Here is a 15301-nt window from a genome sequence, read left to right as displayed (position 1 = left end):
GGTACCCAAAACGTTTCCAGATTTCACTGCGTGCTTCTTGTTTCTCTGGGAGCAAAGCGCTCAGGGAGTGAGAAAGGCGCAAGCCAACTGGAGCCGCAGAGGAAATGGAGAAGGAGCGCTAAAAACACGTGGTCTCATTTTATTGTTGACGGAAAGGTATCGCAAATACTATTTCATCCACATTTGCGACTAAATTGAGATGAGATTATAATTATTTCAGAAATCATACTTTTTTGCGACATTTTCATTTTCTTGTGCGAAATGCATGCTTTGGGTAAAAAAAAATGTAAAAAAAAAAAAAAAAGAAACTCGAGGAAAATGATCCTTGTGATGCTTGTGGGCTAACATCACCATTATTGATCTAAGTGTCCTAGCTGACGACTGTCGGGTTTCAGGTGTGGTTGTGGACCAAAATGCAAAGAAGCAGTGCGAGGAGGCAGAGGTTAAAAGGGAATTTAATTAACCAAAACAAAAGCGAACTCCAAAAGGTAAGCAATGCAAGATGTGGGGGGAACGACAAGGCAAAAAAAAAAAAATAACTGCACTATGACAGGGGAAAACAACAATGAATCTACGCAGACAGAGGGGAGACAAGAGACTATTGCTGCATTCGAGGATGGTCGGAAGTCGGATATATCCGAGTTGTTTTTTCCCAGTTCCGACCTGAAAGCGTTCGGGGCGAAAGTAAACAACCAAAATGGCGGATAGTGATAAATTGTTTATCATTTTTGTTCTTAAAACTCATTTTTGAACTCCAGCAAACTTATATTCTCATAATTTTGGTTCATTTATTGTTTTTGCAGCATAAATACAAACACACTAATGAAAACAACGAGACACAGCTGGGCACAAATAAGATTTTAACTATTTATTCACATCGAGAGGCGTGGAACAAACTTGACTAGGCGAGAAATAGTGAGAGTTGCACAGAGGAACAGTGGTAATAATCTGACAAAACACACCCTTCTCAGACAGACTTAAATAGACAGTGAATCGATCTGATTGGTTGTGGCTAGACATGTGGGTAACAGGACTGACATGGAATTATCTGATTGGCTGTTGACTAGATAAAGAGATTAAGGATTCTTGACATCACATAGATTATGACGTTACATAGCGTATTACCAGTTGAAACTAGATGCTGTTACATCAGTTCAAAACAGACGCTTGACCACACGGTCATGACCCAAGCATAACCCTTGCATGACCCAAACATACCTTTGCATTCTGACATCACATAGCATATTACCAGTTGAAACTAGATGCTGTTACATCAGTTCAAAACAGACGCTTGACCACACGGTCATGACCCAAATAACCCTTGCATGACCCAAACATACCTTTGCATTCTGACATCACATAGCATATTACCAGTTGAAACTAGATGCTGTTACATCAGTTCAAAACAGACACTTGACCACACGGTCATGACCCAAACATAACCCTGGCCCCAAATACCACACAGGCAAAACACGGTCATGACAGGCAAGACACAAGTGGCAGAGGGTGCTGATTGGTTGACACAGGAGGAAGGCGGGCAAATAGAGGTGGGCAGAACAATGCTTGACGAGACAAGGAAACCAGAACATGACACAGATCATAACAGAAACTTAAAGAAACATGATGACAAAATCAAACAAAACCCACTCAAAACTAGCACCATGACAAAAGCAAAAATAAAAAAAACAAACCAAAACCCAACCCAAACCATCACACTGACTTCTCCACCATGGTAGATGTGTCGTAGTACTGGTACATGAACTCCGGAAGGCACTGCGGCCAGGTCACGGGCCTCCGCGTTGCCCTCCAGTATCTGGAGATCCATACGAGCTCCTGGAAAAGGTCGCAGCAAATGGCACGTGTCAGCTTCTCTCGGATGTTTCCTTTGCTGGGTTGCGGAACTGATGGTGTTGCAGAACAGCCATGATGAAGGAACACTTTCTCCAAGCTAGAGAGAGAGAGAGATTTACAGACACACATCTTGTTTATTTAAACTTGATTTGTCACAAGAAATAAAAGGACAAACAATAATAACACGAGAGGTGTTAGATACATCGGAAGATAGCACAAGGAATGCACCTGTACAAAATAAAAATGTATTTCTGCTTCCAATATACACAACTATCTGAAATTGAATCAGATGATCTGTCATTGAGAACATAGTCTCAATTGATTTGTTAAGCTTTTAGCCCACTAGCAACCCTTATAAAGGCTACAAAATATACAACAAAAATATAAATGCAACACTTTTGTTTTTGCTTCCATTTTTTATGAGGTTATGGTTTACAGTAGATGAGCCCCCCTTCAAAAACTTTATATGAGTAAGGCAATTTTTCAAATCCAAATGGCCATATGTGTTATATATTTTTCCATATTTGTGCCAAAGTAACTGGTTGACTGTTCTGGTTTGGAAGGTCCCTTGTGATGTTACTTTGACAAGCCAGGATGATTCATATTTTCCGACACTTCAAATTCTAATGAATTTTGTCATGATTTTGTCACATTAATTATTGAAGTACAGGAACACAACAAACCAAATTAATGTTTCATATAATTAAAAATGAACACATCAGGTAATTATAATTTAATTGATTTTGATTAGTACAAAAATAATTTCATGACCATTTTAATTAAATGAAAACAAAGATTTGAATTCAAGTGTTTACCTGACCAATTTAGGCATGGAAGGGGCTACGATTTTCGTCATAGAATACATTTAACCTGCTTCTAGCTAACATAAGATAATATCACCACAACACAAAATCAAGCATACCTGCACCTGTAGCCTATTTTAGTAAATGTTGTTTATAGTCTGGCTTACTGAAATGTTTGTCAATGTTAGGCATTTCGCTCCATTTTTCCCCTGTATTAAAAAAAAAAAAAAAATGACTACCTCCTATTTCGACACCAAACAGAGCAAGATGATGCCGCTGAAGAGAAGTCGAGAGCGCCACAGAGAGCGAGCCAGACGACTTGGGAGTCATTGGTTGTCAAAAAAAAGAGGACGCAGCAGGGAAGAGAAGTGAGTGTTAGGTGGCTGGAAGTGAGAAACAAACAGTGTGAGACACAGGCAGAGCATATAGCAATACATAATAATAATAATGCAGGTACTGTATGTGCATCCCCAAGCACTCAAGTTTGTGATACTGAAAAAAAAAAAAAAAAAAAAAAAAAAAAAAAAACCCTAACTAGTGTGTGTGTGTATGCGTGTGCATGCATCTAATCTACTCTTTATCATGTTGGTGTGTTGTTTTTCCTTGTCTCGCAGTGCTTGGTTAAGCCTGGTACACATAAAAGGATTTTTCAAATCTTAAAAGATTTTTTATCTTTGTCAGATGCCACACAAAAAGATTTTTAAAAAAATCAGGCATTTAACAGCTTTGGTCGTATTGTGTGTAAGGTGCGCAGATAATCTCATCACAGCTCCCTCACAAATATAAAGATTATCATCTCAACAATGGTCAACAATGATTATACGTGATCTAATCAAACCGGAAGGGGGGGGGGGGGGGAACAAAAAAACAAACAACAACTTTCTGTTTCTGGTCGGACATGCTTTCTAATATGCTTGTTTTTTTTGTTTTTGTTTTTTTTTTTTAATCAATCACTCACACAAGCCTACTTCATATAAGCCACATGGGCCTCCCAGGCGGAGGAGCGAACCCACGCCAACCGGCACCGAAGGCAAGTGACGGTTCCACTCCTTCTGATATGCTTGTTGTTTTTGTATAGGTCGCTTGCACATGTCGTCACTTCCGCCTCGGATTTCTCGTAGTCGCCATGCTGGGTGGCCTCCATTTACGTAGCGATTCGGTCTAACACGTATCTATCACGTTTGTTTTCTGCGTTTAAAATGGTACATTGTTGCTGTATCGTTGGCTGTTCGAACAAAGCCAAGGGGGAAAATGGTCGGTCTTTTTTCCGAATTCCGAAAATAATTAGGAACCAGGGCCTGGAGACAGAGGAGTGCGGACTCCGGAGGGAAGTCGTTACTTTGGGCTCGTGTGTGCAGCGATCACTTTGTGAGCGGTAAGCTTGTTTACCTTTATTTAATGCATGAGGATTAATAACGTTTCGACCGCCCATATATGGGCAAGTTGCTTATGTTTTGGATTCATGAGCAAGCAAGTTCGGTAGTACAAGCTGGCTAGCGGACGTTAGCCGAAAGCTAACATCGAACATTTTCACCCAAGTAGTGTCAGTGCAAAGTGTTTACTGCTGAAATTGGATTGATTAGTCTTGGGCTTTTAATGCCGATAACGTGTTTTTTGGTGGCAAAATGTAAACTTGGAAAAAAAAGAGACAGAAGGGGCTGATGCAAGAAAACAGACCCCCGGTAGCCTACACATCATGCTAAAGAACTTATTCACGGCCACCCTACTGCGGTAAAATAACCAGTCTTTCCATATTTTATTTGTTTATATATTTGTTTATTTTAACAGGTCGCCCTGCGCCCGTTTTTCTGTCCAATCATCCCGACTGGGCTCCAACATTAAAGTTGGGTCCCAAGTTACAACATCTATGTCTCAGCCCAGTCGGTGCCAAGATATGAACGTGCACAGGAGAGACAAGCAAAGAAAAGACGACTCGAAGTGGCAGAGATTGTTGCAGTTATGCAGCCAGATGGCTCCAGTAACCTGTACCCTCAAGTACTGCTGACATCATTGACTCTGGTATGCCACTCAGAATTCATTACATGATATATTGTATGCATGAGTGAATGTATGTGTTTGTTTGTGTGTGTACACGCACCTTATATTTTAGAGACATTTGGAAGTGTTTATAGAAATAAGTATTTGCCTGTAGCAATGTTCATACATTAAAAAATGCAACAAAATGTGTACATTTCTTTTACACTGACAAAAAAACTATACTACTTTACTATATTAAACCTATTACTGGTACCGTATTTTTTTGTGATTTTTTTTCTTTATTTTTTTCTTTAGGGATCTCATGCCACACCGACTTGATTGCCAATGACATGATGGTAACGAAGGCGAGCATCAAAGCATTGGAGGAGGACAACATGCGACTGTTTGTTTGGCGCTAATAAAGGCAGCGTTTATACAAATTCTATTGTTGGGTTTGTTTACAAAGCTATACATAATACAAATGACAGGATTTGACTCAATGTGCAATATGGTCCCTCTTAAAGTAATGGCATAAATCTCTATTATTTCTAAAAGCACAAAAAATGAAGTGAATAATGATTAGATGTAGTAATTTCAGGGTTAAAAATTGAACTGTTAATTAATGTAGTTTATTTTAGCACAGGTGCCTACCATCCTGAGATGACGGTATGATGTAATGTTGATGGGGTACGCAATGACTTTCATTATGCTATGTACAGAGGAAAAAGTTGCTCTCTTTTAAATTTGTTTAATGTAAGACAAGTACCAGTACTGTGTTACAGTTTTCCCAATAATCCTTGTTTCACACTTGTCACAAAACCACTGTCCTTTTGGCAGTCTAGATTGGCACACGTCAAGTGATATCATTTGATTTTACAATCTGCTGCAGCACAAAAAACTACTTTATTCCGCATCTTTGAAGTACATGAGCAAGTGGTAGGTGACAGCGGCTGAGCAGGAACACTGGAAGTCCACTGCTGATCTAGTAAATGCTCTCCCGAGCAGTTCAGGTAAGGAGGGGATTTTGGGGGGAAAAAACTCTGGCTTTTCCAGCTGGCCAAAACGAGCGATCTGGGTGGACTCGCTCAATCACACTTTGTCCACACCACAAAGTCGCAGAAGTCCGTCCAGTTAAACTCATCTGTGCCTGAATCTGAAAATATTACAAACATTGTAATGAAAATATGAAACATAGAATTAAATAAGAAACTACAAAAAGTAAAGCCATACATACCTGGTAATACTATTGGTGTTGTCGTGACAAGTGATGGGAATTGTTGCCATCTGGCACCAGACAGAAATTGGGTGTTGTGACAGCCTCCTTAACCGTGAGATCATAAGAAAAGCTGTCAGTATGCTCAGTAGTTACCATGAACACGTTTTATTGTACTGGAAACTGAAACTAAAAATACGTCCTCTGAGAGTGGTTAACCTTAACCATTTAGAATAAGTTGATTAAGTAACATGTAACTAGTGAAAGGGTAGCATTAAATTTAATTAAGCCACGGGGAGGCTGTGCATAGTTACTTTTTATTCTTATACGCTCTGCCATATTTGCCTGTTATAAAATTGTTAGAAAAACCACATCAGGTAAACCTAGCTGTGCATGTAAACACAATGATAACAGGAAGCCTGAGAACAAATCAACATTTTTGTGTGCAGAATTACCAACACCATGTGGTTTACTTACGTGCAACAGCAACCGTTTCTTCTGATGCGATGTTAAAGTTTACACTCTGTATCCACCCGCTTACAAAATAATTGTAAGCCTCCAGGGATTTGTTGGCGTGTTATGGAGCATGTTGTCAACACGAGGTAGGGAAAGATGTCCAGAGATGTCACATTTGGCCAGCAAGCTTTCTCCGTCAAAAAAAAAATCACCCTTGGTCAGGACGTAATTAGGATCAATCCCGCCACACAGAGACACCTTCTGCCTGTATCGTTGTTTTTGATCTTCCGGTAAATCGTGAAAATACTGCGAAAATTACATCAGGTTGATAAACTCTACCGTGTAACTCGCGAGTGTACCTTGTGAACCGGCGGACACCCAATATGGCGCCCGAAGGAAAAACTCCCATGATGCATTACGATGTGCAAGCGACCTATACGCGCACTTCCGTCTTTTTCAGTTAGGGCGCCTCTTGATTGGCTACATTCCGTTTGACGTCACAGTCGGTGGCGTCACAGGCGCACCTCGGCGTCCCCGCCGACGTTAAGATTTTTGTCGTAAATATTGAACATGTTCATTATTTAAGATTGTCGGCCCCGGCTGGTTTTGGTCCCAATTATCAGGACAAATCCACTCTTAACACATCTCACATATAAAGATAAGCTTATAAAATGATCTTATAAGACAAAAGATTGTCGGCCGTTTGACGTCTTTGGTCGGGAAGGGACAATACAGCAATAAAACAAAAACAGCCTGATCCTCTTTCTGTGTGTATACCAAGCTTAACGGAGGGGGTGTGTCCCCTTGCACCACACCTGCGGTGCATCAGTAATTAAGACTTTAAGAGGACTGAGTTTCCATGCTGCCACTGTCGGATTGTTGCTCCGTCTGCTCACAGCTACTGTTTTTTCGTCTTCGCTACTAGTACTAGTCTAAAGTTCTCGTTTGGGTCTACATAAGTCTCTTTTTGTTCCCACCTTTGAGTGGTGTGCTTTCATAGCTATAGTAAGTTGTTGCTTTCTTGTGTTTGCTGTTTGTAGCCTTCGGGTCTTTTTGTGTTGTGTTAATTTCCCTCCTTGCATTAGCAAGCAACTTTTGTTACCTTTTTCCCTGGCTTTTGTCCAGCGCTTTATGTTCATATTCATGTGTTTGGTGAACAAAACACTCACATCCTCCTCTGTGATTCTGGGATCCACATACCGGAACCTTAACACTCTTATTTTCTACATAATAAGGTACAATAATACACAGCATTGATTGATGGCTGTTATGTGCTGACGGTTCAATCCCAACACGCAGACACAAATAAGGTTTTAACTATTTATTCACATAACTTGACTAAACGAAAAACACGCTAAGCCCCCTTGGGCTGCGTAGACACACTGAGAAACAGAGTTAATAATCCGGCAACACGCACATTTCTCAAACAGCTTAAATAGACAGTGACTCGATCTCATTGGTTGAGGCGAGACATGTGGGTAACCCTGATAGGTCGTTGAAACAGGACTGACCTAGATTTATGTGATTCGCTGCTGACTGGTCCTAACCATATAGAGAGATTAAAGAGTCTTGACATCCCCTAGTTACAAGCCGATTGCATCAGTTCAAAGAAAACCAAACATTAATTTGCCTCCAACAAATCTCATCAGTTCAAATAAAGTCAACTATCAGACATTTGCCTCAAACAAAACAGTCATGACATGAGACAAGACCCCAACATTACTCATGCATGACCCGAATCATGATACATGATCATCCGCTACAGGACTTTCATAGCCAATTTTAGTTGAAAATTGTATGGAAATTTCGTTTGGTTTTAAAGCACGTACTGTTGAAACTTTTACTGGTGAAGAAAATACTTGAATTAGAACCTGCCGCATGTCTGCTAGTTGTGGACAGTCCAATAAACAATCTATGCTCTTATATGTTCATGAATTCATGAATTGATTTGTTTAAATTTAAAACACAAAGACAACTTGCGTTGATTGATGACAAGGGAAATCAAATCAGTCGCACTGAATTTTCATTTTCTGTCTCGCCATTGGACATTTAATTACCTCACTACTTGTGTTTTATTGTCATTGTGTTCTTCCTCAACCCAAGTTTGACAGTTTGGTTGTTTAGGTATTTGACCACCAAGGAGAGGCTCAGTTGAATATGAGAGGATGATCTTTTGCTCATAAACGTTGACTTGCAGGACAAATGTCCCCAACAAACTCACACACTTCTAAAATGATGGCTATGCCCCTGCGTGTATTGTAAAGATAATGACCCTATTTCTTCAACAGTTTGGAAGCAGTTGTATTTTGCCACTGTGCAAACATAGAAGTCATTAGAAAAGTCATTGTGATTTATTGTCGGACCAGCACCTCTCATGGGAGTCCATTGAGGGCAACCAAAACAAAGCAAACAGCCTGGAGACTTTATTGACTCTAATATGTGTAATTTACTCTTGCAAATGACTGAAGCTAAAAACAATCAAAATAATAACGAGGGTTCTGGATTTTTTATTTAAGCAATACATTTCATATTAATGAAAATTTTGCAGCTTTTTTACTGACTTTCAATCATACACTGCTCAAATAATTAAGGGGAGCCCATCGTTAGCACACTCTAAAAACAATTGGGTCAAAAATAACCCAAATTGGGCCAAGATTGGACTGACCCAACCTTTTTAGTTATTTCACCCAAAAAAGTTGGATCAAATTAAATCAATAACTCACAAATCAACACAATGTTTTGGGTTGTTTTGTAGGTTACTAATTTGACATAACTTTTTGGGTTAGTTGAATAACCTAATTTAATTGGGTCAAAATGAACCGAGCCATAAAATTGGGTCAAATTAAATAAATAACCCACAAAGCAACCCAACTTTGGGATTGCATTTTAGGTCATTCAGTTGACACAACTTTTTGGGATTATTGACTAACCCAATTGAATTGGGTAAAAAATGAACCAACCGAACTTGTTGGGGTATTTAGCCCTAAAAGTTGGGTCAAAATGAAATTAATAACATAAAAAAATCAACCCAATTTTGGGGTTGTTTTGTGGGTCAAAAATGAACCGAGCCAACTTTTTGATGTATTCAGCCCAAAATGTTGGGTCAAATTAAATAAATAACCCACAAAAGAACCCAACTTTGGGATTGTATTTTAGGTTATTCATTTGACCCAACTTTTTGGGTTTATTGACTTACCCAATTGAATTGGGTAAAAAATTAACCAACTCAACTTGAGGTATTTAGCCCAAAAAGTTGGGTCAAAATGAAATTAATAACCTACAAATCAACCCATTTTTTGGGGTTGTTTTGTGAATTATTCATTTGACCCAACTTTTTGGGTTTATTGATTTACCCAATTGAATTGGGTAAAAAAATAACCAACTCAACTTGAGGTATTTAGCCCAAAAAGTTGGGTCAAAATGAAATTAATAACCTACAAATCAACCCAATTTTTGGGGTTGTTTTGTGAATTATTCATTTGACCCAACTTTTTGGGTTTATTGATTTACCCAATTGAATTGGGTAAAAAATTAACCAACTCAACTTGAGGTATTTAGCCCAAAAAGTTGGGTCAAAATGAAATTAATAACCTACAAATCAACCCAATTTTTGGGGTTGTTTTGTGAATTATTCATTTGACCCAACTTTTTGGGTTTATTGACTTACCCAATTGATTTGGGTAAAAAATTAACCAACTCAACTTGAGGTATTTAGCCCAAAAAGTTGGGTCAAAATGAAATTAATAACCTACAAATCAACCCAATTTTTGGGGTTGTTTTGTGAATTATTCATTTGACCCAACTTTTTGGGTTTATTGATTTACCCAATTGAATTGGGTGAAAAATGAAACAACCCAACTTGTTGCGGTATTTAGCTCAAAAAGATGGGCCAAATGAAATGAAATTAATAACCTACAAATCAACCCAATTTTGGGATTGTTTTGTGAATTATTCATTTGACCCAACTTTTCGGGTTATTCAGTTAAAGTTTTTTTTTTAACCCAATTTGGGTTAATTTTGACCCAACTGTTTTTAGAGTGTACAAGTCAGTAACACCTCACGAATATGGAGAAAGAAGGAGAAACAGGAGGAGAGCCTGTTAGGACAATTATAGTCAACACCTGAGTTGTCAGATGCGTCATTGTCACCCTCCTCTCTTTCCAGATGACATCACCCTCACACTGAGCGAGAGATGAACATTCTGCTGGTGGTGACATCTGAGATGACTGATCATCTGATTCCTCGAGGTTCAGATGGAGTTCCCTCACGAGACCATTTATCATTTCATTTAAATATTCACTTCTGCATAGAAATCATATACACAACATTATGAGTTATCTTGATTTGATTTTGACATATGATTCGGAATCCACTCAAGCTTTTCCATTGATTGTTTATTTTCGACTAATTACTGAAGATCAGGACCGACATATTGAGAAAATAAATGACCCCCCCCCAAAAAAAAAATAAAAATAAAAGATATGATTGATAAAGTCCGTCATGAAAGATATGGACTCATTCCTTATCAGCCCAGACGGGGAATGAAAGGAAAACAGTGGGGGATGCAATCAAAGCATCCCACGCAATTGTTTACCCGGCATCCAATTAGAAAACTTCACACACAGTCAGTCTCTTTAATCAATTCTTAGTAATGAGTGAAGAACTAAAAGCCCTCATCTGTCTTGGAAGTCGAGGCTGCAACGAGGTCAACTTTTCCCTCCATTGACAGTTGCATAAGAAGCCTGATTGACATTCCACATTTCCATTCCCTCAGTTATCCAAAAGGCCGACACTTCACACAGAAACAAAGACAAAACTAGCCGAGCTGCGTATGCATCGAGTTTTGTGTCTGTGTGACGAGAAGACGTCACAGGAGATTACAGTAGTGCACTCAAATCAGTCTCACCGCCCTGGACAGTCACAACCCACGATTGGATGTTATAAGTTTATATATATATACAGAATTCGTGCCCTCAGTTTGGCTTAACGCGGATTTATACCGCCACTGGTGTTAAAGTATGAGGCAGCAAACGAAGATTAAAATCACCTCTCGTTGAGTGGATTGTTCTGCACCAGCACTCTTTCAAGCCTGCCCGGCGCAATTCAGAGGATTGATAGAGATCACAAAGTTTCTCGCAAGGACATACATCCCGTATTGCAGGCGGGTCAAGCCAGGATATCTGTCAGCTTTGGCTACAAATTGACTCAGTACACAGAGAGAGAGGTTCGGGGATGGCTCTTATAATTGAAAGAATAAATTGAGGTGGAGAGCCAGGGTGCCCTCGTCAATACAAGGCCAGCTCATTTTGCTGAGACAATCATTATTGTGTCATTAAATCCCACTTGCACGACTTGAAGATCAGTTAAAAGCCAACAACTTAGATACAACGCAACCTGGCATTCAGCTATTAAATTCTCAAGATGTCATTTAGCGGCTGACCTCTCAAGCTGGTCAAAGTCTTCCTTTGATGGCAGCTCCTTCTCGGATTTATCATTAGTTAAAGATCAACAGGTCTCATAAAAACAAGTTGCTGTGATTGAATGGCTTCCTTTCCTTATATGCATGCTGACAATGTTTGCTCATGGGTTTCATCTCATTTTGTTTCATCCGTTTAAGGTGCTAATGCAATAGCCTCAGCTGTGTAAATGTCAAAATGACCCCCAAACTCCATCGCACTGCTCCATGTTGCTACTGCATATAAAGGAAATGCCCTCGGGCACAAAATGTTTGATTATTTCCTCCCAAATAACATTTCGTCGCCCATATTTCAACCCGGAAAAGGTTAAAGTTGTGTCTCATGACTCAGAACATAAAAAGCCATCAATGGTGGTGACCGTAAACAAAAGTTGGAAACAATCAGGCCAACAAATAATCTTGCATGTGTCTCACTTAGAGCTGAGACTAAAAATAGCAATTCATGTATTTATGTAGAACTATTTTCGGTAGCTATGGGACTTACTGTAATGGCTTCTAAGTGTGCACGTCTCTTTTCATATAACAGCTTCAAAAGTCAATAAATTAAAATGAGGTGACCTCTTTTTAGCAGACATATCATGTTTTTGAGACCCGAAAAGCAAATTATCTCTGAATTTTAAAAAATGAGACAGCATGACATCAGTCGGCATGCGTCCCTCCATTGTTACGTGGCTTGTGTTTCTACTGGTTCTACTTTCCTTCATTATCTGACTATGAAAACTGCCAGAATTTCAAGCCACTGTATGTGCAGTAATTAACCGGCTTCATTCCAGGCTGGACTTGTTATGTGACATCCCATTTATGTAGGGGTAGTTGGGTTATTTATTATTTTTGTTTTAAGGCCAAACGTTGGACTCGAAGGAATTACGATTATTTTCCAAAAAGTAATTTTCGGTTAGCCTATGGCGCTGTGCGCTTTCATTTTGCGAGCAAAACAAATGTCTTCCCGGAGGCAGCTATGTTTCCTTTGAAACATCCCAACTAGCATTTTGGCTATGACCTGATTATTGAGTTCAGAGTCAAAATGAAATGCATAACAAATATAATAATAATAAGCTATTTGGATTGGCTATTGCCTCAAAAGGAGAATGTTGTATTACCAAACACTAGTTCACACAAGCTTGTCCTTGTTTCCGCATTTTAAATAAAAAACAATCAGCATCAATCAACCAATCAATCCTTTACTTTGGAGCCTAAATAAGAACGTCCAAGACTGTGAAATATTTTATAAACGTATAAAAGAACCTTAAAATCGATCTTGAAATAAACAGGGAGCAAAAGCAGGGCCTCTCTGGTTTAACATATTCTCTCTTTCTGGTCTTTATCCACAGATGGGCTGCTTAATTTTGCAGTAATTGCAAATTACTAATATATTTTTTAAGAAAACCAGCGAGGAGAGCTTTGTAGTAATCAATGCGGCTCGAGATAAAAGTATGCATTAGCATCACTGGGTTTTCACTCTCTTGCTCTCTCTCTCTTTCTCTAGAGAGAGAGAGAGAGAGAGAGAGAGAATGGAAGACTCTGGCAATGTTCTTAAGGTAGCAAAAGCCAGTTTTCAAAATGTTATTGAAGTGTGGGACGGAATTTAGCTCAGAGTCAAATATATCGCCCAGTTTTTTTTGTTTGTTTTTTTTAGCTTTGTTCGATGTAGTTAGAAAGAAAGTTGCACAATTTTTTCTCTATGATCTCCTAACTAAAACATTGCACAGTTTTCTACGTCCGTATGTCCTGTAAGTCTGTTTTGCCGGCAGTCTACTCATCAAGAAATTCTCACTTCATAAAACAAGTCATATTTCCTGGTATTGTAATACAATTACACAAGGCCCACTTGGCATCCAAATAATGTTCTATGGTGCATGAAATGTGGGCTGCTTAAAAGTTTGGAAATAACTTACTTGGATTTAATGTTCCTTCGTAGCTGGAGGTGAAGAGAACAAATGATGTGTAACGCCCTGGCTGCTGACAAATTGTTTACTCTTCAGATAAGGCAGATGCAGAAAGGTTTGTAAAAAGCTTTGGGCCCACGTCCACTCTTAGTAAGCATTGAGAGAAATGTGTCAGGGTTAGAGTTGAAAGCATGACCGGCTTACTAAACGATCAGTGATACAAAAGCTCTTGTGAATGACTTATAGATGCCTCAATAATTGACATGTCATTTATAACAGATGAGGATCGGTTCTTAGCCGTGATAAATGAACATATCATTAGGTGAACGTTTGAAATCCGTGCGACTAAAACAGACTGGGCATCTCTTGTAAAGCGTTACAGATTTATTTTTACAGCCGTTCCAAAGTTCCTTTGGTGTTTTGCATGTGACTCACAAGGAAGAAGCTGTCCTGCCTGGAGTTAAACTTAAAGATAAATGACTTTTAAGCTGATCTGGCATATCGTTTATTTCCTGTACAATGATGAGCAGATGAGATGGAAAAGTCATCACAAATCTGTAAACGCTGCACAAATCTCTAGGTGCTGGTTCCTAGAATGATGGAGAGTGTACTTCACGCTATGGAGCTCGTACAAGTACTTGACGGTACAAGTTAACTACATACCTGGTCGACCTGTCTCATACTTGATTGGCTGTGCCTCATAATTTACTATGATATGAGGACATGCTTAATGGTGTACTAAGTTGACACACACTTCTCGGTTTGGCTTAAAGAGACAGTGAATTGATTGAATTGGCTGTGGCTATACATGTGGGTAACCGGACTGACATGGAATTATCTGATTGGCTGTTGACCGGAAAAAGAGATGAAAGATTCTTGACATCACATAGCTCATGACATCACATAGCTTAAAACCAGTTGAAACTAGATGCCGATTACATCAGTTCAAAACATCAATTCAAAACAGACACTTGACCTCACGGTCATGACCCAATTAACCCTGGCGTGACCCAGTCATGACAAGAGTATTTATTGGTCCTTTTGAACAAACTAAAAAATTTTTTGTTGTTTTTTGCTTTTTAAATCAACTTCCACATATTATTTTTGGAATGTATCATATTTGATACATCCGGTCACAATGCTTTAAATTTGTACATTTATAACTGTCAAAAATATAATAATAATAAACAGACGTATCAAACATATTAGTATTTCCAAAAATCAGAAAGAACATTTCCCACTATTAATAAGTGTCTCTCCTTTCTCAATGGGGGCGATCTTGCAAGGTCGCTGGAAAAGCCAACAGCTTGGTGATACTGCCCTCTAATGGATTATCCATACAAGACACGTGTCAGATCATATACATCAGGGTTTTAATGGGGGGAAATATTATACTCATGAAATAGAGGGCTCAAAATGTCTTGTATTTAATATGATACGTTTGGCTTTATAGGGATATTGGAACTAAGTGGACACACGAATGTGAGAAACCAAAATGGCAGAAATGATGCTAAAAATTGACCAGCTTTTCTGGACCTGCCTGAAACTGTATATTTTATGGCATCCATCCATCTAAACCTCATTTGATCTGTCTTATTATTGCAGTTTTTGACCTCATCATGCCAATACTTGATGGTGT

The 15301-nt window shown here is 38.9% G+C and overlaps 2 protein-coding genes and 1 long non-coding RNA gene across 3 annotated transcripts in view; 1 reads left to right on the top strand and 2 right to left on the bottom strand.

Moving 5' to 3' along the window:
- The window catches only part of npy7r (neuropeptide Y receptor Y7), an 86789-nt gene that overhangs the window by 64447 nt on the left and 7041 nt on the right, over nucleotides 1-15301 (top strand). The window lies entirely within an intron of this gene.
- On the bottom strand, nucleotides 854-3690 carry trim105 (tripartite motif containing 105). The gene is made up of 3 exons (XM_077531825.1): nucleotides 3623-3690; nucleotides 2894-3037; nucleotides 854-1948 (listed from the first exon to the last, which is right to left on the bottom strand). The coding sequence occupies exons 1-3, from the start codon at nucleotides 3625-3627 to the stop codon at nucleotides 1711-1713; spliced, it is 387 nt and encodes a 128-aa protein (XP_077387951.1). The 5' UTR covers nucleotides 3628-3690; the 3' UTR covers nucleotides 854-1710.
- On the bottom strand, nucleotides 4270-6675 carry LOC144025606 (uncharacterized). Its single transcript, XR_013284925.1, has 3 exons — nucleotides 6322-6675; nucleotides 5866-5952; nucleotides 4270-5784 (listed from the first exon to the last, which is right to left on the bottom strand). It is a non-coding gene; the product is annotated as an uncharacterized LOC144025606 (long non-coding RNA).

Source organism: Festucalex cinctus, chromosome 9 (assembly GCF_051991245.1).
Source record: "Festucalex cinctus isolate MCC-2025b chromosome 9, RoL_Fcin_1.0, whole genome shotgun sequence".
Taxonomy (NCBI): Eukaryota; Metazoa; Chordata; class Actinopteri; order Syngnathiformes; family Syngnathidae; genus Festucalex; species Festucalex cinctus.
This window is presented reverse-complemented; position numbering and strand designations above follow the sequence as displayed.

Coding starts and splice junctions, on each gene's coding strand:
- trim105 (XM_077531825.1), bottom strand. Junction 1,949..2,893: donor GTTTGGTGTCGAAATAGGAG/GTAGTCATTTTT, acceptor CTCTCTCTCTAG/CTTGGAGAAAGTGTTCCTTC.